Here is a 27,954-nt window from a genome sequence, read left to right as displayed (position 1 = left end):
CTCCTGATAGAGATGGTAAAGGACACGCAGCTATGCAAAGTCTTCAGCAACCCAGCAGGTGAGGCACAGCTGCAGCCAAGATGGTTGAAATCAGACAGTCTTAGATAGACTTCATCTGTGTGTCAAAGGTCATCACAATCAGAACCATCAATGTTATGGCGGTGTTCTTCTCTGACCGCTCCCTCCTTTGATCCTCTTGTCTTTTACAGGAGGACCAGAGGGCAGGCAGGGGAACATGGAAGCTGAACGTGAAGTTGTTCACTCCTGAGTGCATAGAGGACCTAAAGAAGGAAAATATTATTTAGAGACCAATGAAACCCTTCTTTGACTCCCCAGTGACCTGGGGGGAAGTGACCAAGGAGAACATCAAGAGGTTCTTTATCCTAAAAGGTGTTTAGAGGGCAAGACAGAGGCAGAGGGCACTGAGCCAATTCCAGACCTGCAGCAACTCCTCCTTCTGCAGTTGAGAGGGGTGGAGAATCTCCAAAAGGCAGAGGCAGCAAGCCTCATCTGGATCATCTTCCAATCCAGTGTCTGCAAGGTGGAGGAGAATGGTCCTTCTTCTTCCAAAAGGCTTACAGATGGTTCTCTGAGATCCACAGCCTGAAGGAAGAGGATGACTCAGTAACACCCTTGCAGATGGGCAGACAGAGGATCGATGGATCCTTTTATATCAAATTGTACGACAGTAAGGCTACAGACAGAAATTTCCCAAAACTTCTTGACTTTTTATCACGGGGGACTTAGCTGACAGTAAGTGGGAAGATCTGGACCAGCTAATCATACTGGAGGAGCTGATGGACTCCAATCATTCCTTTGGGTCAAGTAAGACACCTTGCTGAGTTGCACATGGCTCTGTGGAATTGGATGTGTCCAGATGTGCTGGAAGTACACAACGCTGGCAGGCAGCATGCCAGACTCCATGAAGAAAGGCATCATCACCCTCATTTTCAAACAGAAGGGAGAGAAGGAAGATATCATGAATTGGAGACCCATATCATTGTTATACATTGACTACAAAATCCTGTCCAAGGCCATCACTAATTGAGTCAAGTCTGCCCTAGGAAAGGTGATCCACCCAGACCGAAGCTGCACTGTTCCAGGCAGGAAAATCTCTGACAGCCTCATGCTGCTCAGGGATACCATTGCCCACATGCAGGTTGGGGGATAGACACCTGCCTTGTCAGCTTAGACCACGAGAAGGCTTTTGACTGGAAAATTATGTGATGGATGTGCTCTCCAAAATGGGGATAGAATCAAAATTGGATTAAATTACATGAACATCTGCAGCGCAATCCAAATCAATAGTTGGAGAACAGATAGATTCCCCATCAACCCTGGAGTCAGGCAGGCCTGCTCCCTCTCTCTGGTCTTACTTGTGTGCTACACAGAACTTTCACTGAATTCATCAGGAAGGACAACAGCATAAGGTTGCCAGGCAGTGGAAGCACCCAGATCAAGGCCTCCTTGTACATGGATGATGACACTGTCTTCTGTTCAGATACACGATCGTTCCACAGACTGATTGGCATCTGCAGTTTGAATCTGCATCGGGTGCCAGGGTAAACCAGAAGAAGAGCAAGGCAATGTTCTTTGGTAACTGGTCCAACCAGTCCACCATCCCCTTCACAATCAAGTCTGACTACCTGAAGGTATTGGGGATCTGGTTTGGAGAGGCTGAGGTGTGCAATAAGAATTGGTTGGAGACGATTGCAAAGGCCAACCAGAAATTGGGTCTATGGGCATAGCGCTCCCTCTCAATAACCGGGAAGAACCTGATTATCAGGTGCGAGGGGGTTTCAGTTCTCCTGTATAGGGCGCTGGTGTGGACCATCACCTGCTCCCTGTCACCAGATCAGGTTTCTGGTTCATACAGGAAACTGGAGCACCCAGAGGAAACTCACATGGTCACAGATAGTTTATGGCTACCAGCTCACTATTCTATAGTTCCCTTATTGTTATTTTTAAAATAATGATAGATTAGCCACTTCTCAGATTTCTGGTGCTTAACCTGAGGCCAAAGATGATGCAAATAGGGGGAGCAAATTGGCAGCGGTAGAGCAGTAGAGGGTTAGGAGAGCTCCCCATGATGAGATTTAGGAAAGATAGTAAAAATAGATAACCCCCCCCCATAGAAATCAGCAGAATACAGACCAGAGAGTAAAGAAAATATAGAGAAAACAAGAAGATGGGAAGAAAGGAAAAGCAAAAATCAGCACGAGAAAAGGACGAGAAAACCTAACCTCGTGAAAAGGGCTTGCTGAGTGGTGTGTGGGAGAAGGACAGGCCTAACACATCGGTGGAAATGGTGGCGATGATGGTGGCACTGATGGAGCCTGGACCCCCCACCCCCCCCGAGTGAGCAGAGGTCCCTGAGGAGATCAAGGTTGGATGGCCCCAAGGTGGCAGGATCGCAGGGGTACCGTGAGGAGGCCATGAGGGAAAAATCAGGAGTGCCAGCAGGCATGAGGAAGATGGCAGGAGAGGCCCACGATTGGAAAAGGGACGTGGAAGCAGTGGTGGCAGCAACGGAGATGGGGGCGGCAGCAGAAGAGGAGAAAAGAATGCTTACTTGGTAGGGGAGTGCCGAGAGCATTCTGGGTAGAGAGCAATGACGAGGCGCTGTCAATGGACAGAAGTGTTGGACCCGGTAGTCATCGGGGTTTGTGGAGAGCGGGCTGGTTGGAGGATGTGCACTTTGGATACAGAGAGAGCCCTCTGGTCTCTAATCCCCCACCTGGCCCCAGGTGAAAGGCCCTCTCAGTCCTGGTCAAGCTTCTTTGCTACCAGGATAGAGAGCAAATTTTATGGGCAGTGGCTGAGAGAGCTGGGGGTGGTGGGGGGGGTGGGGGGGAGAAGGAAACAGCAGTGTTGGATGGGGATAAGGTATTCTTTTCCCTCTTATTAGCGCTGCGCTTCTTAAGTGCAGGAAATAATTTGATCCAATAAAAAGTGTTGAGACAAAAAGGGATAGAGTAACCCTCCTCCACCCTGCCAATAGTAAGACTGGGAAGGGATAAGAAATTTTTTAAGGATGCAAGGGAGGCGATGGAATATGATAAAATGGGATATCCTCATGGAACTAAAAGAAATTAAGATTGGGGAAGAAAGTAATGGATTGTGGGGCTGTACATATTGAATATATTGTGTAAGAAATTGATGTTTAAGTTAATTTAGGAAGTGATAAGGAGAGCTCGAGGTGGGGGGAGGAACCTAGTAGGAGGCAGGTGGGTGTATTGGGCACGCATTACAAGAAGGGGGTAGTTGGCACCAGTTGCATGGATATGGATGCAGGGAAAGGAAGGGGAAGGTGAGATGGAGGGAGAGGAGTGGAGGGGTATTGAAGATTTTTTTTTCTTCTTTGGTTTTAGCTTCTTTAGTTTGTTTAAATTCTATGTTGAGCACGGATACCAGCATTGGAGGCCCATGGAAGAGAAATTGGACAAAAGTTAAGTATCAAGAGAGGAGAAGGAGGGGGGAGAAAACAATGGAAAGTCTTTGGGTAATGGATAAAACAGTCAAATTTGTGAATTTTAATGTAAATGGAATAAATTGCTAAATAAAGAAAAAGAGAGTCTTGACAAACCTTAAGAAAATGCAGGCCAACTCAATTGCTGGAGACCCATCTAACAAAACAAAAACACCAAAAGAAGGGATGGGTGGGCCAAGTGACAATGTTCTCCTTCAACTCCAGAGCAAGGGGAGTGGCTATCTTGATAGGGAGAAATGTTTCAGTGAAGGTCCTGGAGATGGTCGCTAACAAGGTGGGGAGGTTTGTGCTGATTTATTATCAAATATACTTGGAACCTTGGACACTCATCAATATATATGCCCTGAATTTTGATGACGAAAAGTTCATACAAGACATATTCTTGAAAGTAACCGAAGGATGTGAGAACATCTTGATTGGAGGCAATTTTAATTTTTGTCTGGATCTGGTCATGGATAAATCAGCAAAGAAGATAACAAGGGCCAGGGCGGCTAAGTCCACCCTGTCCTTTATGAAGGAACTAAATCTCATAGATGTCTGGAGGAGGCTGAATCTGAGAGAAAGGGATATTCCTTTTACTTGAGACATGATTCCTACACCAGAATTGATTTATTTTTGGAGTCAGCCCAATTAGAGGGTACAATAGTAGAAACTGAGTACATGATGCAGCTATTGTTGGATCATTCACCTTTGATTTTATCTATTATAATGCCATGTAAACAGGCCTCAGTGTATAGATGGTGCCTGAATACATTGTTGTTGGGAAAACCATAATTTTGTAGCTTTGTTGGAGCTCAGATGAATTTGTTCTGTGAGACGAACTGCCGCTCTACTGAGGATAACTTCCTAATATGGGACACATTGAAGGCTTACTTAAGGGGCCAGATAATTGGATACACCAAGAACATTAAAAAGAAGCACATGAAGAAGATTAATGATTTGGGACAGGAAATAGCCCAATTGGAAAATGAATACCAAAGATCGGGCACAGAAAAGAAATACAGGAACTTGGTGAATAAAAAGCTGAAGTGTAATGCACTACAAACATATAGGACAGGAAGGTTGATTTTAAGACATATTATACATTTAGAAGGTTTTATAAAGAATTATATGAATTTCTTGCTCCCATTGAAACTATCAAATTTGGGACAGGAGGAACAAGAGGGGCTGAATGCCCCTTTCACCGAAGATGAGAAAGCAGGCTGGCAAGTCGCTGGGAGAGGATGGTTTCCCTGTTGCATTTTATAAGGAGTTCAAAGATCTCTTAAAGCCCCTCCCTTTGAAGGTGATGGATCAGGGCGGTGGAGACGCATACTGTCCCAGAGTCTTTCTCAACAGCGATTATCACAATGTTTCCAAAAAAGACAGGAACCCATTTCTTTATTGAATAAAGACTATAAAATTATTGGAAAAGCTTTGGTTGGCAGAATATTTGCTGAGATTAACAAACCTGGATCGAGTAGGTTTTGTAGAAAAGAAGCAATCAACATAGCTAGAATGCTAAATCTGGTACACCTTGCATAATCAGGGGCAGATCTCAGAGTAGCTGTAGCTTTAGATGCGGAGAAGACCTTCGACAGATTGGAGTTGGATTTTCTGTTCAAGGTACTGGAGAAATTTGGATTGGGACAAACATTTATTAATTGGGTTAAGGCACTTTATCACAAGCCCCAGTGAAAATTATAACAAATGGGCACATATCTCCAGTATTTCCACTGAGCAGGGCACGTAGGTAAAGTTGCCCATTGTCCCCAGTGCTGTTCATATTAGCCATGGAGCCACTTGCGGAAGCCATTTGGTGGGATCTAGACATAAAGAGATTTAAGGTGGGCCAGGTGGAATATAAAATCTACCTTTTTGCTGATGATCTGTTAGTATATTTGATGGACCCCAGGGGGTTGTTGGCCAGAGTAAGGATTACTGGAAGATTTCAGGCTATAAGGCCAATTTGGATAAAAGTAAGATAATGCCTTTGAAGAATGGTGATTATGAGCAGTACCATCAAAGACGTCAATTCAAATTGCCACAAGAAGGCATTAAATATCTGGAGTTTAAAGTAGATAAAGATTTACATTACTTATACAAAATTAATTATCTTCTTTTGCTCTGGAAGATTGAGGACCTGGTTTCATGGAGGACTATGCCCATAACATTAATGGACAGATTCAAGTGTGTCAGAATGAAGGTGATGCCAAAGCTTCAATATCTTTTCTAATCATTACCCATTTCATTTCTGGCGAATTTTAAAAAAGTGCTTAATGAGAGGATCCTGTGGAATGGGAAAGTGGCTAGAATCTCCATGGAAAAGGTGACAATGGGATTACAATTTGGGGAATTTAAAATTACCTGATTTCAAAATATATTACTGGGCAGCCCAGACGAGATTTATCATCCTACTTCCCTTCATGGGAAGAAATTGGACTACACTTGGTAGGTGAAGTGATAGTCGAAGAAATTATATATAAGTGGGATACCAAATTACTCTCAAAGAAAACAGATAGCCCCATCCTAAAGCATGTACTCCAGACATGGAAAATAGTAAAGCAATGCATTGGATGGAAGGTGGGGATATTCCCCAAAACAACCTGACCCAGAATAATTTAACTCTGGGTAATAAAATCCTGGACACCTGGTGCCAGAAAGGGATCAGATGTATCGAGGATTGTTACAAAAGGGACAGCTTATGTTATTTGAGCAGTTGAGATTAAAACATGATTTGTCCAACAGAACATTCTTCTGCTATCTGCAAATAATATCCATCTTAAAGGAAAAATTGGGATAATCTCTGACCCTACTTGACTGTGATGACATGGAGATTCTAATTTGAAAGGGGAATTTGTGTAAATTTATCTCTAAGATCTATTACAAACTGAGGACCCGAAGCCAAGCTTACACAGGTTGAGGGAGAGATGGGAGTTGGATTTGGTATAACAATCAATGAAGTGTGGTGGTAGGACCTGTGTCTGGACAGTGTGATGGGGGTTATCAATGCCAGATACAGGATGGTACAGTACAATTTCTTGCACCAATTATATCTCACACCACAAAAATGACACAAATCAAAGCCAGAAATTTCAGAACTGTGCTGTAGGTGTGGGGAGGATATTGGAACTTTTGTCCACTCCATGTGGGACGCAAGAAGGTGAGACCCTTCTGGGAAGACCTGGGAGACATTCTGAAAAAAAAATGACAAAAGTGGATTTTCCACAGGATCCAGAGTTGTACCTTCTGGGAGATATTGGGGACATGAGTTTTAGATTTACCAAAGATCAATTTCCGTTCATGAAGGTAGCCTTGGCAGTAGCCAGGAAGTATATACGAGTTTCATGGAGGTCTGACTCCCAACTAAATACCACGCAATGGAATGTGGAAATGCAGAGTTGCATTCCCCTGGAGAAAATCACATATGAAGGAAAATGACAGATTCGTTAGAGTGTGGCAACCTTACTTGAAATATATTGGCACACAGATTGATTAGCTCCACCCCCTTTGAATTTGGAGTATGACAAAAGTGATGAAGAAAGAGGGACATGGTGCAGGCAACGTGCTTTTTAAGTTTAGTTTTAGGAATAAGCGAGAGAGAAATCAGAAGGGCATAAAAATGACATGAGTTGGAGCTGGTGGGGAGGATAAAATAAAAACTCAAGAAATTCTGTACATTTATTAAGAGTAAAAGGGTGGCAAAGGAGAAAATTGGTATAACTGAAAATCCACATGGCTGATTTCTATGTTTGTGCAGGATGCACATCTACCAGAACAATTTTAGTATGTCCAACTCATCCATGAATAAATGGAAATAAATGCTTTGAAGATAAGCTCTACTCAAACATGATGATATATGGCATCCACCACATATACTGGAAGACAATATCCTAGAACCGAACCAATTGCCAGAGATGCTGTCACTTGTTTGCATGCTTAGATATTGAATGGTTTAGTAAAATCTTGTCATAGGAAATGAGGGGGGTTACTAGTGGGAGTAATAAGAATATGAAGATCTGCCATTCATCATCCAGATTCTGTTTAATGCTTCTTGTGGTTCTTTTTTTATTATTTACATTGTCATTATGACACAAGGAAGGGTGGTGATGTTTTCCATGAACAACTTACAAGCTGCAGCATTTTTGCAGCATATTCAACTTTACAAAACAGGAGGTAACCCTTCTCCATTCCTGAGAGGTCATTTTTCCAAGGCTGATAGGCATTGGTTATATGCATTAATAATTCAAACCTTGAAATTGAATTAAATACCAGGTCTAAGTATCATCCTTGGAAGATTCATCTGCACTGAGCTATCCTTTCTTTCTATCTTCAACCGTGACAAAATTGTAAAGTCTAAACACTACTTTCATCAAAGAGAAAAATTATAACAAGAGTGAAGGTATTTGCAAATACAAGAAGACATTGACCATTTCAAACTGCAATATTTATCCTTTGGTGTTTTTCTTTTCATTGCTCAGTGATATGTATCTAATGAATGGCTGCTCACCACCCAGACTTTTCCTTGATTTTTATTTAATGTTCCCTTGGGTAATCCGTAGATTTACCCAGTTTAAGATTATTTTTAAGATTGGCTTTTAGAACATAGGTGAACTTGATTATTATATTATATACATATATAATTATAAATATAATTATAAAATCTAATTGTCGAGCAAGAGTCTGTACAACAGTAAAACTAATTTTTTAAAAGTACAAAGGTTAACAATGGGGAAAGATTTCTTTCATTACTGATAAGTAATTCTCTTCTTTTGCTCTGGAAGATACTTATCAGTAATGAAAGAAATCTTTCCCCATTATTAACCTTTGTACTTTAAAAAAAATAGTTTTACTGTTGTACAGACTCTTGCTTGACAATTAGATTTTATAATTGAAACCTTGAGGTTTCTGAGGTGCTGAATGTTACCACAGGGCTATCATGGACTTCATTAAAACAGCTGTGGATGAGTGTGTCCCCACCAAATCGTTCAGGGCTTTTGCTAACCAGAAGCCCTGGATGAACAATGAAATGCTGAGAGCCAGATCACAGGCATTTAAGTCTGGAGATCCACACTACACAATGCACAACACAAATCTTAAGAGATAACACTGGATTTGAACATGGGTCGCTGGTGCTGTGATAGCATTGAGCTAACTGCTATGCTAACCGTGTGGTCATTATGCTAACTGTGCTGTCCTGGATATATGTTGATAGTTTCAAAACCCCACTCCAGCAGGGCTTGGTACCCACCTGTTTCAAACAGACCTCAATTGTACTGGTGGCTAAGAAGAGTGTGGTATCCTGCCTAAATGACTACCAACCAGTGGTACTCACATCTACAGTGATGAAGTGTTTTGAGAGGCTGGTGTTGTATATCAGCTCCTAAGTGGTGTTTCAATATGCCTACCATAGCAACTGGTCTATGGCAGCTATCAAATCACTGGCTCCACATGAATCACTGGAATACCTGGCGCATAAAGGATGCTCTTTATCGACGACATTTCAGCATTCAACATCATCCTCCCCCTCAAAACTAATCAGCAAACTCCAAGATCTGGGCCTCAATACTCCACTGTGTTATTGGATCCTGGATTTCCTCACCTCAATCAATGTGAATTGGCAAGAATGTCTCTTCCACAAACTCCACCAGAGCATTGAAGGGCCACATACTTAGCCCCCTGCTTTACTCGCTCTACACTTGTGACTCTGTGGCTTGATATGACAATGCCACCATTTACAAATTTGCTAACAATACCACATTAGTGGGCTGGATTAAAAAAAAGAGGGGATGAGTCAGCATACAAGGGGGAGATTGAAAACTTGGCTGAAAGGTGCACCACCACCAACCTCGCACTCAATGTCACCAAGACCAAGGAGCTGATTGTAGACTTTAGGAAAGGAAAAACAGAGGGGTATGATCCAGTGATCTCAGGGGGATTAGAGGTGGAGATGGTGAGCAGATTTAAATTTCTGGGAGTCACTATCTCAGAGGACCTGTCCTAGACTTATCATACCAATGTCATCGGGAAGAAAGCATGTCAGTACCTCTACTTCCTCAGTTTGAAGAGTATGTCATCAGAATCTTTGGCAAACTTCGACAGATTTGTAATGGAAAGTGTGCTGACTGGCTGCGCCACAGCCTGGAATGGGGGTGCCAATATTGCTGAGTAGAAAGTTCTGCAAAAGGTACTGGACACACTCCAATATATCAAAGTCAAAACTCTCCCCACCATTGAGAATATTTACATGGAACATTGCTGTTGGGCGAGCAGCAGCAATCAGCAAGTATCCTCACCACCCAGGACATGCTGTGTTTTCACTGCATCCATCAGGAAAGAGGTACATGTGCCACAGGACTCATACCACCAGGTTCAGCAACAATTGCTACTCCACCACCTTCAGATTCCCAATACGAGACTGCATCAGTGACTCATTTAAGGACTCTTATAACTTCAAATTATTTATAACTGAATATTTTTTTCTGTATTTGCAGTCAGTTTGTTTACATTTCTTTCCTTGTTTACATTTCCCCCTTTTGTATACAGATCTTTCTTTTTAAATAGTTTGCAGTTACCGATAAGTTGAAATTCTGCCTGGGCCACAAGTAAAAGAACCTCAGGGTTGTATGTGATGTCATGTATGAACTCTGGAAATAAATTTGAACTTTGACTTTGATTTCTGATTATTCCCAACTGAATATTCGGTGCACAAACTTTCTGTGGATTGCATCTCACAGCTTTATATTCTGAAAGATATGAAGACAGAAATTAGAGTCCATTGTAAGCCTATGAAATGGATGTGCTGGTTTGTAACATGAGTAGAAGTTTATAACTTCAGGATTTTTTTTCAGAAAGCACCCATGTTGCATATCCCATAGGAGATGGCTATTAAGCTCGTGTCTATGCTTACATGTTTCAAAGCTTCGGAATAGGTGCAGAAAAAGATATTCTTAAAAGAATTGCCAAGATCTCGGCATTCAGTTGTACCAGGCGGTTAGTTCAAATAAACATTGTTGGTGTACATTTCATTTTACATTTATTGATGGTACTCACAAAATCAATGGGTGATACAAGTCTTTAATTACTGAGCATGCATACTTTATGAGGATAGACATTCAAATTCAAAGTGGCGTCAGAACACTTGCTTCTTAAATTCAGAAAGTTGTTCTAATTCATACCTTTCACTGAAATCAAGTCAGTTATCCAGCAACGTCTGCCATTGCATCTTGCAAGATGCTTGGGAAATGATCTAGGGAAAATGTCATCACTTACAGGACAAACCTGGGGATCACTTCCTGGACTCAGTATCTGTGTTACCCTATAGGAAGATTTTATACTCGTAAATATTTAACTGCTAAACATTGAGTAAAGATGATAGGACAAGTGACTACATTGAGATTGTAATCAAAATCTAATTTAGAGGAAAATATCATGTACATTTTGTAACAACTGTATTTTAGGCAGGCAGATGCTCATGTAACTCAACATTTAATTAATGCAAAAAAATTAAAAAATGCACTCAGTATAATCATAAAGATGTAGACCATGGTGTTACAGTAATAGTGGAATTGTCTGGATGGCACTCTTAAGCATCCCCTGTACAGGACTAGAATATGCAATTATCCACGACGGTTGCTTTCAATGCTTTTCCTACAATTATTTAAATGCTTAAAATAATGAGCTGAACGTAGTCCATCAAATAAATAGATTTTACATGACACTGCAAAAATACCACCTCCAATATATTCTCACCTTCAACAACAGAAAAACATTAATAGATTTTCACATTCCATTAAGGCAGTATTGCCTATGTGGTTAAAAACACCTTTGTAGCATTAAAGTGTATGGCAGGAGAGCTTTACATTGTTCCTTGATAATACCGAAAAAGGCTCTCACTACTCCTCCATTTGTGGTTAAGTGTATACCTGGAAACAGAACTTGTGCTCAACCAATTGGCTATGAACGGAATATTCACTTTAATTTAAAATTAATACGCATTTTTTCTGAAATTTCAAAATGTGCACAAATATTACTTTTGATTAGATTACACACTTTACAGACTAATTCCACTGTCCCCAACGAGTGACTCCAAACATTGACTGGCAACCTATGCAGAATATTCAAGCAAACCACTGACATCTTAACAAAAACCATTGATTCGAAAAATCAGCATAAACATCTAACCCGGCCCTGCTGCCCTGATCATGGGCATTAACACTGGTGTTGAGCCAAATCTATGATCACACAAACCGTCCTCATCACCAACACAATCATTGGCTCTGGCCAGGTATTGAAGACAGATGACAAATCTTGGCTGTAATTATAGACCCTAACCAAATTCAATGATCTCATTCACTGGCCCCCAATCATGGCCCTCCAGTACCAATAATCTCACTCACTGGCCCCTAATGACTGGCCCTGCAGCCCAATGATCTCACTCACCGGCCCTCCAGCACCAATGATCTCACTCACCGGCCCTCCAGCACCAATGATTTCACTCACCGGCCCTCCAGCACCAATGATCTCACTCACCGGCCCTCCAGCACCAATGATTTCACTCACCGGCCCTCCAGCACCAATGATTTCACTCACCGGCCCTCCAGCACCAATGATCTCACTCACCAGCCCTCCAGCACCAATGATCTCACTCACCGGCCCTCCAGCACCAATGATCTCACTCACCGGCCCTCCAGCACCAATGATCTCACTCACCGGCCCTCCAGCACCAATGATCTCACTCACCGGCCCTCCAGCACCAATGATTTCACTCACCGGCCCTCCAGCACCAATGATTTCACTCACCGGCCCTCCAGCACCAATGATCTCACTCACCGGCCCTCCAGCACCAATGATCTCACTCACCGGCCCTCCAGCACCAATGATCTCACTCACCGGCCCTCCAGCACCAATGATCTCACTCACCGGCCCTCCAGCACCAATGATTTCACTCACCGGCCCTCCAGCACCAATGATCTCACTCACCGACCCTCCAGCACCAATGATCTCACTCACCGGCCCTCCAGCACCAATGATCTCACTCACCGGCCCTCCAGCACCAATGATCTCACTCACCGGCCCTCCAGCACCAATGATCTCACTCACCGGCCCTCCAGCACCAATGATCTCACTCACTGGCCCTGCAGCCCAATGATCTCACTCACTGGCCCTGCAGCCCAATGATCTCACTCACTGGCCTTGCAGCCCTATGTTCACGTCCACCATGTGCCACCCATTGGCCCCATCCCTCTCTGCCATCAACATTCGCCGCTGAGCACTGCTGTGGGGCACGTCAAGTGGTGATGTCATCATTCGCCGGGAGGCCGTTGAAGCACGTGAGCCTATAAAAGAGGCCAATGACTGCAGGACGAGACGTGGCGCGGAGCGCCGGAAGTGCTCGTTGGTGTTTCCGATACACGTCGCAGTCGTGGTGGCTGGTTGGTTGACGATGGAAGTGGTGTTCGGGCTGCTGTTTGCGCTGCTTGAATGTCCCAACATCAAGCTGAAGAAGCCGGGATGGCTCCACATGCCGTCTGCCATGACCGTATATGCGTTGGTCATCATCTCCTACTTCCTGATCACCGGCGGTGAGTGAGCCGGCTCCGGGCTTACCATTGATGCCCCCTCCGCCCGGGACGATGGGCAGTCTACTGTCTGTCTGTCTCTCACTCCCACACATTCTCTCCCCTTCCTCCCCCCTAGGAAAGGAGAGATTGATTAGGTAATGAGAGGCTGGGGGCAAACTGAGGTCCATGCAGAGATATGGGCAGTCAGTGTTTTGGATGATGGCTAATGTGGGGAGGGACCATAATGAGCATAAAAAGTGGTGGGGAGGGCAGGAGGTGATGATGCAAAAACGAAGGTAGTGACTCGTTGTTTGCTCAAGATTGTTCTCCTGTTTGATTAACGTTGATGGTGAGTGGCCATTCTGCTTTTTGAACCCCCCCCCCCCCCCCACCTTTTCTGAACCTGCATTTTTTTTTGGAGTGAAACACAAAAGTCTGATCTTGTAATTGTAGTAAAAACACACAGAAATGTTGAAGAAAATCAGTGTCTATAGGAGGCAAACGTATATAACTGACATTTCAGGCTGTTCTCAGAGTTTGAGGCAATACCTTGTCTAACTTATCCACCTTTCTTTGCCTTAAGACATCAATCATTACCTCTTTATATAGGTTCCATGCCCTTACTGCTTGTTTGGCTCTCTTCCTTAGTCTCTGTGCCATTAAATACTGATGAGAACAGCCCATTTAATATCTCCTCTGACTCCATACATGGTCAATCTCTCTGAACTTCAAGAGGACCAATTGTGTCCCTTACTATCCTTTTGCTCTTAATATGTTTGTAGAACCCTTTAAGATTTTCTTTCATATTATCTCCCAAAGCAACCTCATGTCTTCATTTAGCTCTCCTGATTTCCCACATTTTTTTTCTTGTATGCTTCTCAAGTACCTCATTTGCTTTTTGTTGCCTATACCTGCTACCCTGCTCTTTTAACCAAATCCTCAATATCCTTCAAAAATCAAAGTTCCCTATGCCTGTTAACTTTGCCTTTAATCCTAACAAGAGCATAGAACCTCTGTACTCTCAAAATGTCACCTTTGAAGGCCTTCCACTTACTGAGCATATCCTTACCAGAAATCAATCTGGCCCAAACCACTCTTTCTAGATCCCTTCTCATTTCCTCAAAATTGGCTATTCTCTAATATAGAATCTCAACCCAGTGGCATTAATGTGATTGTACCTTTCCCATTCCTCAGTTCCACCCATATAGCCTCAGTACATAAGCCCTCTGGTCTGTCCTGTCTGAGCACAGCTGTGTTATTTTCCTTGACGAGCATCACTACTCCTCCCCTATCATCCCTTTATTGTGGCTGAAACAACAGAACCCCTGAACATTGAGCTGCCAGTCCTGCCCCCTTCTGCAAGGAAGTTTCACTAATTGCCACAATGTCATAGTTCCACATATTAATCCACACTCTAAGCCGGGGTGGGCAACCTTTTAATTTTTAATTTAGACATATAGCTTGGTAACAGGCTGCTTCAGCCCATGAGTCCATGCCGCCCAGTTAATCTACAGCCCCTAGTGGGCTGAAATGGCCTGTTAACATGCTGTATGTTTAAATTAAAAGGTTGGCCATCCCTGCTCTAATCTTGTCTATGTTTTGTACAATACTCCTTGCAATCAAATAGATGCACCTGAGAACATTTTTTCCATCATGCAAACTCTTTGATTTCTGCCTTTATGCAATCTTTATACATTGTCTTTTTCATCCTCGACTATACTATTTGCTGTGGCGTTCTGATTACTATCTCCCTAAAAATCCAGTTTGAACTCCCTGGAGCAACACTAGCAAACCTTCCCACAAGGATATTAGTCCCCCTCTAGTTCAGATGTAAATTGTCCAGGTAGTACAGATTCCACCTTCCCTGGAAGAGAGCCCAGTAATCCAGAAATCCCTCCTGCGCCATCTCCTAAAAGGACAATCAATTCTGTTGAATAACCTTTGAACTGGAGTGTTAACTATCTGTTTCCACAAATCCTGACCAGTTTGCTGAATGTTTCTAGCATTTTGTTTTTATTTCAGATTAAAACTGCATCTGGGTTTTTTAATTTATCCTCAAAATGAGACTAGGATTTATTTAAATCGCACTGCAGTGTGCATCCTGTAGGCATCTGAGCATGAGCCTGAATAGTTAATATTGTTAGCTTGCGGCTATTGTACTTGAGGAGGGATAGTTTGGAATGTTTCCAGTCCTTTGAGCCTTTATCAACTTCACTTTCAGCTGTTGCTTGATAAGAACTTGCCTTTGGCTTTAAATCTGAGGGAAAAAAAATTATAATTGGACTAATCAATCATGCTGAATATGTCTGGAAGGTATGTTGTGTTCAGAATAAGCTCAACCGGTTCAAAGAGAATCAAGGCCAGAAATGTGTTATTAATGAACCGTGGGCTTTATTTGTGTACAGGAGAATTCACAAAAGGGCATACTCACACAGACCACATTGGGTGCAAATAAATCGCTGCTAAACATTCTCAACTCCTGATTGGGAAGGCGAGCGTTATACACACACACAATACCCACTACCTCTCTCTGTCTTCAGCAATCACAGCGTACTAATAAACAGTAAATTAATTACAACTAACAAATACATCAAATGAAACTGGTCTTCAGCATTGCCCACAGACAGGGATCCAAGACTGGCCCCTCAGTTGCTCTCATGAGTTGGCTGTTGCCTGGAGTTCAGTGATGGTCTCCATGCAGCAGCAAGAATGGTGAAAGTGAGAAACTCCACGTGCTGTTTATTCAATCCAGGGTCCATCCACGTGACCTGTGAGGACCAATTGTGCATCAGCCTCACCTGTGTGCTGCAAGGGCCAATCACACAGCATCCTCAAAGGTGGGCAGATCCAATCACTGATTGACAGTTGAGGTGACACTCTGCAATCCACATTCTGACCAGGGTCCAGAGGTCACTTGATCACAATCCAAACAACAAGGTGAAATATTTAATTAACAGAAATGCTGGAAAAATTCATCAAGCAGCATTTGTGGAATGACTAACCTGTTAACACTTTAGATCAGGGACCGATCCTAAGAAAAATGTAGTAAAACCCATGTTGTCTGGAATTCAAGTAAATGGCAGTCTCAAGCAACCAGCAAAAAATATCTAAGTTTAAAATTGGTGGGTCTCACCATTAGTTTGCCTATCATGCAACATTCAATATCATGCAGCAAGAAAATTCACATATCTGGCATCTAACAATCCCAAATGGTGCCAGATACCAGGAGTTTTATTGTAATTAGCTTGGCTGCTATCACTCTGTGATAGTATGTATGTGCACTCAGACATAAGACTTATGTTAATGTAAATAATTCCTGACATAAGAATATCTGGTACTTGTAGAAAGAAGCATTTTCATGACTTGAAATGGTCAATACTGCAACTCTGAATTGTATTGTAGTTTCTATGATAAAATGAAAATTTGGTTTGATCCTTCCAAGATAATTTGTACATTGAGTGAAATGTTTGTGCAGAAAGCTCTATGAAGTGTGCTGGAGAGGTTTTATTTATGGTGTTCATAAAGGTCTTTGATATTTGCAGGTATCATTTATGATGTAATCGTGGAACCTCCAAGTGTTGGGTCAATGACAGATGAACATGGTCACCAGAGGCCTGTTGCCTTCTTAGCGTACAGGTATGACTAGAAAGCTACTATCAATTTGATTTCTCTTGTGTGTTTACTCCTTATTCTCTCTGTTAATGACTTTGATTTCTCTTCTGGGTTATGGTTCCATGGATGGTGGATGCCCTCCAGTTTATGTACCAAGTAGACATTCGTGTGTAGGTTTTTCTGACTTCCGCTCTATTAGAATTGAATTGCGTGTTGTTGTGCTTTTCTCTGTGATTATGATTGCCTCGATATGGAAAATATTCATTATACCTTAATTGGATTAGATTTCTACTTAAGATTAAGTTATTGTGAATAAGATGAGGGTACTGAGCCCTACTGATCCAGAGATAAAATCTCAGTCTATTTCTGGTTTAATGAATTAACAACTGGCTCAGTAGGACGAAACCTCATTGCAGAATCAAAATTTGGCTGATTTCTCTGTCCTTACACATTGGTGTATTGCTTACACATCTGTTTGGTTGTGCTTTCTTTTTTAGAATCTGTTTAGTTTTAATGCTTGATGAGTAAGATTCAAATGAGAATAGTGGGAGAGAGATTTATGACCTTGTAATTTTTTTTCGTTCAGTATTCACTCAACTATGGGGAGTGACTGGTTGCATGAGAATTGCACAAAAATCACTATTTTGTTTGCTATATTTCAAAATTTTAATGAGAGAGAGAGAGCGCATGCTAGAGTCTTTCACGTGAAATGAGGAAAACAGAAAGGAGCTCTGTGGAGACCTTCAGAAAAAGAGGTTATCATTTGGAAAACCCTGATGAGGCAAGTTTCTTCAGCAAAACACTAGAGTGGCTGATCGGAGGGAATCCATTTGTGTGTGTCCAATGAGCAACGAATCTCTCTCTGAAACCAACGAGAACCTTACTGAGCTATAACCAATTATTTTTAAACACCAGAGCTTGGTGAAAATTCATAAATGTTAAATTTTGTGCAAGTACAAGAATTGCCTGATACCAGTGAACTTGGAGGAGTGAGAAGTAAGATTGGACTGTGAATCAAATAGCTTTTCTGAACTTGTACACATTACATACACGTGCACTTAGAATTAGAAGGGGGTTAAGTTAAGGTAATAGTAATAAGTTAAAGTTTGATTTTTTAAATTTATTTAAAGAAAATTAAAAACTTCTTTTAAGGAATCATTTGTTTTGGTGAATTTCTATTGCTGCTGGGTTTTGGAGTCCTGTGGGCCCATAACAGTACCTGTGGTTAATGGATGGAATTAACCATATAAGATCTTTATAGTACGAATTCGATCTGAATCTACTTTTTAAAAATCAAATAGAGAGCAAAAAATCCTTTCATTAAAGTACCTGCAATGCTCTAATGTTTGTGGTGATTTGTATCCATGTGTTCTTTAATTTGGAACCACAGCAAATTGGAACTGATGTTATTTTCTTTATGCTTTTGTGCAGAGTGAATGGACAGTACATAATGGAAGGTCTTGCTTCTAGTTTTCTGTTTACAATGGGAGGTCTAGGGTTTATAATCTTGGATCGCTCAAATGCACCCAATATTCCAAAACTGAATAGATTCCTGCTGCTGTTCATTGGTTTCGTCAGTGTCCTATTGAGCTTTTTCATGGCCAGAGTGTTTATGAGAATGAAATTGCCGTAAGTAATAATCTTTCAATCTGTTACAAATATGGACCTTATTGATTTATGCTTGAATGTTAAATACTGCTGGTTTTTTTTTTAATTGTCTTTAACTTTAATAGTTAACAGTTTGACAATTTCCATCCAAGAAGAATTATCCAGCTACTTTGTGAACATTCTCAACATAAGTGTATCTCGATACGTTGAGAATGCTTAAATGGAAATTACATACAGCATATTGATAAGGTCTTATTTTTTAAGCCCTACACCATAAGACCTGGAAACTATTTTCCATCTGAGGAGATTTCTCTGATCCCATTGAGTCTAGGAACACTTATGTTAATGTAAATAATTCCTGTCTGTTAGTATGTTCCCAAAATTCTCAAGAAAATTATTCCCAAGTCACTGGTTAGAATATAAACTTTATCTAGATTCCTTGACCTTGTGTAGAATGGCAGTTACTGGAGGACTAGACCTAGAAGTGCTAATTGAAATGGTTACTTTTTGAAATGTTTAGTTACGTAAGGAGTAGGAGGGGTTGATTATTTCCCCGAGTGCCTGTCACTGAGATCATAGCTGATTATTACCTCAGTGCCACTTACCCCACACTAACTCCATTTCCCTTGATTCCTTTAATATCCTAAAATATTATGATTTCTTTTTTGAATATACTTCTCAACTTGCTTAGAGAATTCTAAAGATTCTCTACTCTGGATAAGAAATTTATTCATGTCTTTATCTTGAATTCCTGACCTCTTTGTATACCATGGTAACTACATTGACCCTGTCAAGCCCTTAAGAATTTTTATCTTTCTGTTTGATCACCTCTTGAGAGGTAGTCCAGCTATTCTCAAAGTGGCTGCAGCGCATTTCGGGGGGGGGGGGGCGTTGGGGGGGGGGGTGCGGGGGAGGTTACAGACTGAAGGGGGCCCATAAACTTTGGGCAGAGTCATAAGGGGGAATGGCTGGTCTCGTCCACTTCATGTATGAAACTTGTTCTAGGCATTAATCTTGTAAATCTTTGTGGCATTTTCCATGTTACAGGTCACCCTTCAGTAAGAAGTTCAGACGTGTATACAGTATTCCAGATCTGGTCCTATTAGGACTGTATATAATTTGATTGATACACATGCACTCAGATTTTTGTCTTGTTAATTGCTTACTGAATCTGCATGTTAACTTTCAGTGATTTGTGTACAAGGACACCCAAATTCTTTTGAAGATTAACACCTTTCAAACTCCATTTAGAAAAATATCCTGCCTTTTTATATTTCTTCTAATGCGATTTTTCACAAAGTATCCCAGTTGCTGTTCATTTACTGATGTTTGCCTGCATCTTCCTGGCAGCCCACATTGCTACCAATTTTTTGTGTAGTCAGTAAATTTGAACACAGTACCCTTGATTACCCTATCCAAATCCTAGATTGTGAATTGCATTGATCTCTGTGACATCTGTCTGCTCATAGCATCCTAAACCAAAAATAAATTGTTTCCTTTTTGTTTTCTGTAGCATGTAACCAATCTTTAATGCATGTTGATATATTATGCCCAATACCATGCATTCCAATTTTATTTGGTAATCTCTTGTGATGTTTCATCAAAGCCCTTTTGAAAGTACAAATGGCCCTCTGGTAAATGCACTAATGAAATAAAGGGCAGCACAACAGGACAGGTGGGAGCTGATGGAATCTAACCTGATCCAGAGCAATTAGTGTGCAGTCAGTATGTGTAGCTTGAGCTACTTTGGTTTAGAGCTGGTCAGAGATTTAGATTCATGTGCATCAGAGAGATTGAGAATTATCTCGAAACTTTACTCCAAGTTGAAGTAGAGGAATTGCTGTAATGTCAGCGCTGCCGCTGGTGCAGGGCTGTGGGGAGCAGAGACACAGTGCTCCCCTGTGGTGTCCTACTGCCTAGTCCTCTGCCAACAGCTCCGTACGGGTTTTAAACGGCCTGTTAAAGGAACTAATGGTGTTTTATTTAAATTCCTGCAAATGCAGGGTGTGGGCCCAAGATGGCAGTTCCTGTGCATGTTTCCTTTTTGTTTTCTGTAGCATGTAACCAATCTTTAATGCATGTTGATATATTATGCCCAATACCATGCATTCCAATTTTATTTGGTAATCTCTTGTGATGTTTCATCAAAGCCCTTTTGCAGATTTTGGGAGAATAGTGGACTGGTGCAGGGCACCAGTAATGGGAAGAACAAACCCACTTTGAGAAGGAGAGGCAGAGGAGACTAACCCAAGAATGATGACCATGGTGGTGGACCAGCAAAGGGCTGTGTGGCTGAAGGGCACACACAGGAGGCGAACTGTTGGTGACTTGTAGGCAAGAAACCCCCACAGGCTGTTGGGTGTTGGCAGCTTGAGGTCAAAGGACCTGCACCAGCCTGGGGGCTGCAAGAGACCTGTTCATGAGAATCTGGTATTGGAACAGAGATTCAAGAAGGTGCCGAGGGCAAGAAGGGCCCAAGGTGCTGATGACTTCCTCATCGTGTCAGGTTTGGATCTATGCTTGGGTTGCTGATGGTTTGAACTGAAATGGAGTCTTGTGTGGTTGCAGGGGAGCTGGAGGTGAATCCATATAGTGACTCTAGGGGGACTCTCTTGCTTCTTTTCCGACAATAAGGGACGCCCAGCAATTCTTTGTTGGACTTGTGCAAACTTAAGGCAATTTTGTTCAGTATTACATTTCTGCTTTATTACATGACAATAAGAGTATCTAATCTTTTGCAGGTATGGGAATCTAGAAGGTAGTGCTGAAGTAATCTCAGACCTTGGTTGTTCAACAGATACGTACTGTAATTCTTGCAATCTTTGTGGTCAAGGGCAGTGATTGCAGAGAGGATGAGCAAGCTCATTTGGGGGGGTGGGGGAAGAGTTGGGATGGTGGTATATTCCAGTTGGAATTGAAAAGGAATAAATTAGTGGCAGTATAGTTATACGGATAGAAATTGTTCTCTGTAAGTTTGAAAGTGATTCCTGAAGGTTGTGTTTTCTGTCAGATTAATGAGTTATTGGGGGGGGGTTAAAGATTCATACCCAAGCTTCTACAAATTGCATTGTTGGATTATATCATTGAATAACTAAAAATAAAATTTGATAACATATTTTGTTACTTTTGTATTTTGTTTATTTTTCCCCCACGTAGAGTAAGAGCCATTTTATTTTTCATCTCCAGTGTTTTGAGTGATTGAATTCCACAATAGCAAATTTCCGTAATGAGGGGGTTGCTTGTAGTCTCCCCTAGAGACTTATGAAAGCTATGTTGCTGAGTAAATCCATGTTAGCAGTCGATTGACATTTTGTACAAGGAGGGAAATCAATGGATAAAAGTTGGAGGGAAATGATTAATGGTCTACTTTTTCTTGTGTTCTACCTCTGTTATTTAAATTGGTTATTATAAGAACACTTTGAAGGTGGAGAAAAGCAATTTTATCTTTACTCTGTCCTGATGTATCTTGTATATTTAATACCTTGACATCCGTCTGGAGCCTTGAGGTTTTTGATAATGCTGGAAAAGCAGATTTTCTAGGCTATTGAATAGCCAACGCATTTTCACTGCAGTTTTTCTATCTTGTGCAGGGTGTAACAAATTTTCCAGTGAACCCAACTGGTTTAAAGGGAGAGGGAAATGTGCAAGCAGTCCTATCTCCAGCTCCAAACCATCTTGCAGTCCTACCTCCAGCTCCAAACCATCTTGCAGTCCTACCTCCAGCTCCAAACCATCTTGCAGTCCTACCTCCAGCTCCAAACCATCTTGCAGTCCTACCTCCAGCTCCAAACCATCTTGCAGTCCTACCTCCAGCTCCAAACCATCTTGCAGTCCTACCTCCAGCTCCAAACCATCTTGCAGTCCTACCTCCAGCTCCAAACCATCTTGCAGTCCTACCTCCAGCTCCAAACCATCTTGCAGTCCTACCTCCAGCTCCAAACCATCTTGCAGTCCTACCTCCAGCTCCAAACCATCTTGCAGTCCTACCTCCAGCTCCAAACCATCTTGCAGTCCTACCTCCAGCTCCAAACCATCTTGCAGTCCTACCTCCAGCTCCAAACCATCTTGCAGTCCTACCTCCAGCTCCAAACCATCTTGCAGTCCTACCTCCAGCTCCAAACCATCTTGCAGTCCTACCTCCAGCTCCAAACCATCTTGCAGTCCTACCTCCAGCTCCAAACCATCTTGCAGTCCTACCTCCAGCTCCAAACCATCTTGCAGTCCTACCTCCAGCTCCAAACCATCTTGCAGTCCTACCTCCAGCTCCAAACCATCTTGCAGTCCTACCTCCAGCTCCAAACCATCTTGCAGTCCTACCTCCAGCTCCAAACCATCTTGCAGTCCTACCTCCAGCTCCAAACCATCTTGCAGTCCTACCTCCAGCTCCAAACCATCTTGCAGTCCTACCTCCAGCTCCAAACCATCTTGCAGTCCTACCTCCAGCTCCAAACCATCTTGCAGTCCTACCTCCAGCTCCAAACCATCTTGCAGTCCTACCTCCAGCTCCAAACCATCTTGCAGTCCTACCTCCAGCTCCAAACCATCTTGCAGTCCTACCTCCAGCTCCAAACCATCTTGCAGTCCTACCTCCAGCTCCAAACCATCTTGCAGTCCTACCTCCAGCTCCAAACCATCTTGCAGTCCTACCTCCAGCTCCAAACCATCTTGCAGTCCTACCTCCTGCTCCAAACCATCTTGCAGTCCTACCTCCTGCTCCAAACCATCTTGCAGTCCTGATCCTTAGTGTCCAAACCCCAACCTTGCTCCTGCTCACACTCTGAACCCCTGGCTCACTTTCTAGTCAGTACTGAATTGTCAGGATTTCCAATCAATCAAATTATTGGAGGTTTACTGTAGATATGTACTTGTCTTACCGAATGAAGACTGATGGATAAGCATACATTTTGGGAGTATACAAACGGCCAGAGGCCATCAGTTTCTTCAGATTGTGGTAGCCAATTGGAATCTAACTATTAGGCAGGCATATCTGCTGTGCAATCCTTCATTTCGCAGTTTCTCCTTTGAGACCAGTGCAAATTTTGGTGGGGCAACATGGATTAAATCATTCTTGTGTTTTGTTGTGAATGTATACTTTTTTTTCATTCATACTGATGTTCAGGATATTTAAGCATTTGATTGGCATGGTATGTTTATGGGATATAATTTTTTCTTTTTCAGAGGTTACTTGATGGGCTAATTTCAAGGTGAGAGTCAAACTTGCAACTCGCAATGGAGGAAATGGACTCACAACTGTAATTAAAAAATAGTGTGATATGAACATTTGTAAAGAAAACAATAAATTTTTTTACAAGAATTGTGTTAAATATGGTGGTGTAGCTTTATTAGCTACTGAGAATCAATTCAAAGAATACCACTATTTGAAGAGTAGTTGGGAGAAGAGTGTATATACTCAGTCTGTGGCTGTGCAAGTACCAACTAAGAAAGAGTTATTTGTATGGTACCCTTCCTTAAATTAGGATGTTCCAAACTTTTTTTTTAGAGTTTGTCTGAAGAGCTGACATTGTTCTAATGCAAGAAAACAGCAGCTAATTTCTTCACATCAAGAGCACACAAATGGCATCATATAAAATAATAACTGTTTTGGCTTGGCTACCATTGAAAACTTTTCCAGCTCATAAGATTAATGAGGGCTTGTGCGTCCAGCTAAGAGTTAACTGCCCCATATCAAAAGATGATGACACCAATAGCACAGCTCTAAAGTGTAAGCACATAGAACATGTTCTTGTCACTGGGGTGGAACTTGTACTTGAATGCTTCTGGCTCTGGAGTAAGCATGCCATCTGCTGACCTACAGTTGATTGATAGACTGAACCTACAATGTTGAGGAAAGAATATGACTTCCAATGTTATGTTTCTTTTACTTGAATCACCTATTTTGCTAGGATTGTTCAAGATTTTAAAGAAAGGATTGCATGAAATTGTAACTTGTAATTGGAACTTGGTGGTGAGGCAGACTAGAGAATTAACATTATACATTTGTAATGAAATTGCAGAGTTAAATTCTGATCATAAATCTGAGTTTTTGATTTTGCGAATCTGCATTGAATTAAGTTTAAAAATGTTTGGCTTGAATTGGTTGCCATTCAATTTCTCTAAAAACACTGGTTAGATTTTCAGGAAAGAATGCAGGCAGGTGACATCATTGTTGAATTTGCATGTTAAATTCAAAGAAGTCTGTCCAAACAAATGATCAAAAAGGTCAAATTAAATTTTTGACTATATTTACCAGTATTTGGTGCAGAAATGAATTTTGGAAATTTGGTTGCTTGAATTTAAAAAAAAAAGATTGCACTCGGCCTGTTAATGAAAATGGTAGAGAAAGTAATACAAAGGATCCTTGCTGAAACCTCCTGGAAAGTGAAGCAATTGCTTTTCTTGGCTGTCTCACTTCATAGTATGTTTCAGGTTTGAAGTTGAATGATTCAGTGCATTTAATAATTTTTTTCTGTACTATAATTTTCCTTTTGGAAAGGGAAATTAATCTTTTTGAGATTGTAACAATGTAAAATTGAAAACTAATCTTTAATGTGGCTTTGGTATATATTTTGGTGTACAATTTGAGAACACCCTAATACATAAAATGCACCAGCATGTGTTTTGGGATGCTTTATAATTTTAGCAGGTAAGTACAGTTTTTGCAGTGTTATTTCTCAATTTCACCAGATGATATGCTTCCTTAACCTCTTATTGGGCATTGCTGTCCAATACATTATGCAGTAGAAAAGATTTTAATTTAAAATTCATGGCAGTTGCAGTGTTGGGGAAGAGTGAAAACCATTAAATGATGTGCTGCTGTTCACAGCTTCAGTATCTCTGGTTCAATCTTGGGTGTCTGTATGGAATTTACCTGTTTTTCATAGAATACTGTACAGGACCTTTGGCCTTCGATGTGGTGCCGACCTATATATTGCTACCAAAAAAATGAAACCTTTCCCACCTCATCACCCTCTATTTTTCTTTTATCCATGTGCCCATCAAACAATCTCTTCAGTGCCCCTAATGTTTCAGCCTCCACCACCACCCCTGGCAAGGCATTCCAGGCACCCAGAACATTGCAAAAAAACCCACAAAAACTTGTGTCTGATGTCTCCCCTAAACTTCCCTCCCTTCATTTTGTACAGATGTCCTCTGGTGTTTGCTAATCCTGCCCTCGTCCTTCTTCACTCCAAAGAGAAAAGCCCTAGCTCTGCTAACCCAGCCTCAAGATTTATTTTTTAAATCCAGGCAACATCCTGGTAAAACTCTCCATAGCTTTCACATCCTTATAATGAGGTGACCTGATCTGAATACTATATTCTAAGTGTGATCTCACCAGAGGTTTGTAGAGTTACAACATGACCTCTCAACTCTTGAACTCAATCCCCCTACTAATGAAGTCTAGCATCCCACAGGCTTTCTTAATTATCCCTCAACCTGTGGAACAACATGAGACATGTATGGATTTGGAACCCAAAGTTCTTCTGTTCTTCCACCCTGTACTTGGCCTTCTGGTTTGACTATCCCAAATACATCATCTCACAATAATTCAGATTGCACTCCATCTGCCACCTTTTTGCCCAACTCTGCATCCTGTCCATATCATTTTGTAACGTATAATAACTTTCATATCCTCTGCAAACTTGTTGATTGGGACTAGGGTTCGAATCCTGCGCTGTCTGTAAGGAGTTTGTACATTCTCCCAATGTCTGTGTGACTTTTCCTGGGGGTTCTGGATTCCTTCCACTGTTTGAAATGTACCAGGGTGTAGGTTAATTGAGTATAAATTGGGCAGCCTGAAATGGCCTGTTACTCTGCTTTATGTCTAAATTAAATTTTAAAAAAAATTAAAATATTACTTCCAGGACAATGATGTTTAGGGATTTCATGTAATTTTTTTTGAAGGGGGAACAAATTATGCTGATTGTACTTAGAAGTTGAGGGAAGTTTGAGGTGTAAAAACATCAATGTGAACCAATTTTACTCTGATAATACAGGAAAATTCAATTGTGTGCATCAGACAAACCTTGAAAAGACCAATGTGTTTCATCTTCTCGCCTCTGAAAGGCAAAGGCCTCATCATAGGGAATACCCTCAATGTTTTTTGACAAACATTTTGCATAGACTTTCCCTTTTATAATGAGTGCAGAAAGCTCACTGCTGTCAGCAGACCCTGCCCATTTTTGTCTTTGATGGAGCTGGCTATGTTTGCTAACTTCAGCAGCCTTCTGTATTTCTGGGCAGTTGAATTTCCAAATCAGTTTGTGACGTAGCAAAGTTGTAATGCAACCAGTCAACATATTTTCTTCAGTTCTCCTGTACAATATGTTCAGCAACATGACAAATCTCAGACTCCTTAGGGTGTAGAGGCATAGGTGAGTTTTCTTCACAGTTGGCTCAATCTACTAGCTCCAGGAAAGGCCATCTTAGCTATAAAGTCCGCTGTTTGACTTGCTGAGTTTCTCCAGCATTGTGCTTTTACTTCAATCGTGGCATCTGCAGACTTCCGTGGTTTACTCCTCTCTTTAAGGTCTTTGGTAATGTGGACTCCCAGGATCTTTGTTTCTGACTCTCTCCACCTCCTTCCCATCAATGCAACAGATATGTGGTCTCTTGGCCTCTCCTTCCCAAAATTAATTCACTGTAATTCTGCAATGGCGATCCCCACCATCCTTCCAGGGTATTACTGATAATAATGCAATGGACAGCCAAGTACAGATAACTAAAGTCTCTTCTTTTGGAAATGATCATTTGCTAGTTATCAACCCAGATTTATATGTGGCCTATATCTTTCTACTTTGGCTCGAATATCTTATGAGAGAAGGAAGGACATTGATGAAGCATTCAAAGATGAGGTTATTTATCTTCCTTTATTGAATGTAACAGTATATATAGATATGTTTTTGGGAGATAAATTGGGAAAGATTAGATTAGGTTACATACAAGCACTTTAAAATTGATCTTATTTGAAATACTGGAACTCTGCTAATGCTAGACATGTCATCTCCACAGCTTTTGCAAAAGCTTTGGAGAGTGTCCAAGAGACTTCACTAACGGGTTATTGTTTACAAAAGGCAACACTTGAAAGATCTTGTTGGAGCTGCAGATTGGAGTTGTTTACAGGACAAGCTGGCAAGCTTGTTGAAAGCGTTATTTGGAAGATGGGTTTGTAAGTGCTTTGTTAGCCTGGTCAAAGCCCTTGTGCTTCATGCAAGAGGAGAGGACTGGCTGTTTAATGTTTCACTTGGAATAAGTGAAACAAAAAGGAACTCTGTGGTGACCTGAAAGAAAGAGGTTATCATCTGGAGAACCCTGAAGCAGCAAGTTTAGTCAGCAAGACACTGAGGTGACTGATGGAAGTACATCAGTTGTGGATGTCCTGGAACAACAAAAATTTCTCAAAACAGACAAGAACCTTCCAGAGCAGTAACCATTTACTTTTCAAGCACCAAAGCCTGGTGAACTTTATAAATCTTAAATTCTGTGCACAGTATAAGAATTGCCTGCAACCAGTGAACTTGGAGGAATGAGAAGTGAGATTGGACTGTGAACCAAATAACTTTTCTGAACTTACACACACATTAAATATGCTTAGAATTAGAAAGGTGTTAGGTTAGTTAAGTTAAAGAGTGTGATTCTGTTTTCATGTTTAAAGATAATTAAAAGCAACTTTTGTTTAAGTAACCATTTGTCATGGTGAATATC

At 41.4% G+C, this 27,954-nt stretch overlaps 2 protein-coding genes across 3 annotated transcripts in view; one reads left to right on the top strand and one right to left on the bottom strand.

The window, feature by feature from the left end:
* The window catches only part of LOC138757698 (vesicle-associated membrane protein 8), a 60,831-nt gene extending 48,900 nt beyond the window's left edge, over positions 1-11,931 (bottom strand). The window contains exon 1 of the mRNA XM_069925413.1: positions 11,912-11,931. The gene's annotated coding sequence lies outside the window, so the exon portion shown is untranslated. The remainder of the gene's footprint in view (positions 1-11,911) is intronic.
* Positions 11,932-12,855: 924 nt separating this feature from the next.
* On the top strand, positions 12,856-23,566 carry ostc (oligosaccharyltransferase complex subunit). Of its 2 annotated transcripts, XM_069925410.1 has the most exons (4): positions 12,862-13,053; positions 16,575-16,668; positions 18,076-18,273; positions 23,431-23,566. In XM_069925410.1, exons 1-4 carry the CDS (start codon positions 12,915-12,917, stop codon positions 23,447-23,449), a joined length of 450 nt encoding a protein of 149 aa, XP_069781511.1. In that variant the 5' UTR covers positions 12,862-12,914; the 3' UTR covers positions 23,450-23,566. The 2 variants fall into 2 exon arrangements, with proteins under 2 accessions (XP_069781512.1, XP_069781511.1); XM_069925411.1 differs by lacking the exon at positions 18,076-18,273 and having other exon boundaries at positions 12,856-13,053.
* The last annotated feature ends 4,388 nt before the right edge of the window (positions 23,567-27,954 follow it).

The sequence above is a fragment of the Narcine bancroftii genome, chromosome 3, assembly GCF_036971445.1.
Source record: "Narcine bancroftii isolate sNarBan1 chromosome 3, sNarBan1.hap1, whole genome shotgun sequence".
Taxonomy (NCBI): domain Eukaryota; kingdom Metazoa; phylum Chordata; class Chondrichthyes; order Torpediniformes; family Narcinidae; genus Narcine; species Narcine bancroftii.
Note: the sequence above shows the minus strand (reverse complement) of the source record. Positions and strands in the feature narration are given on the sequence as shown.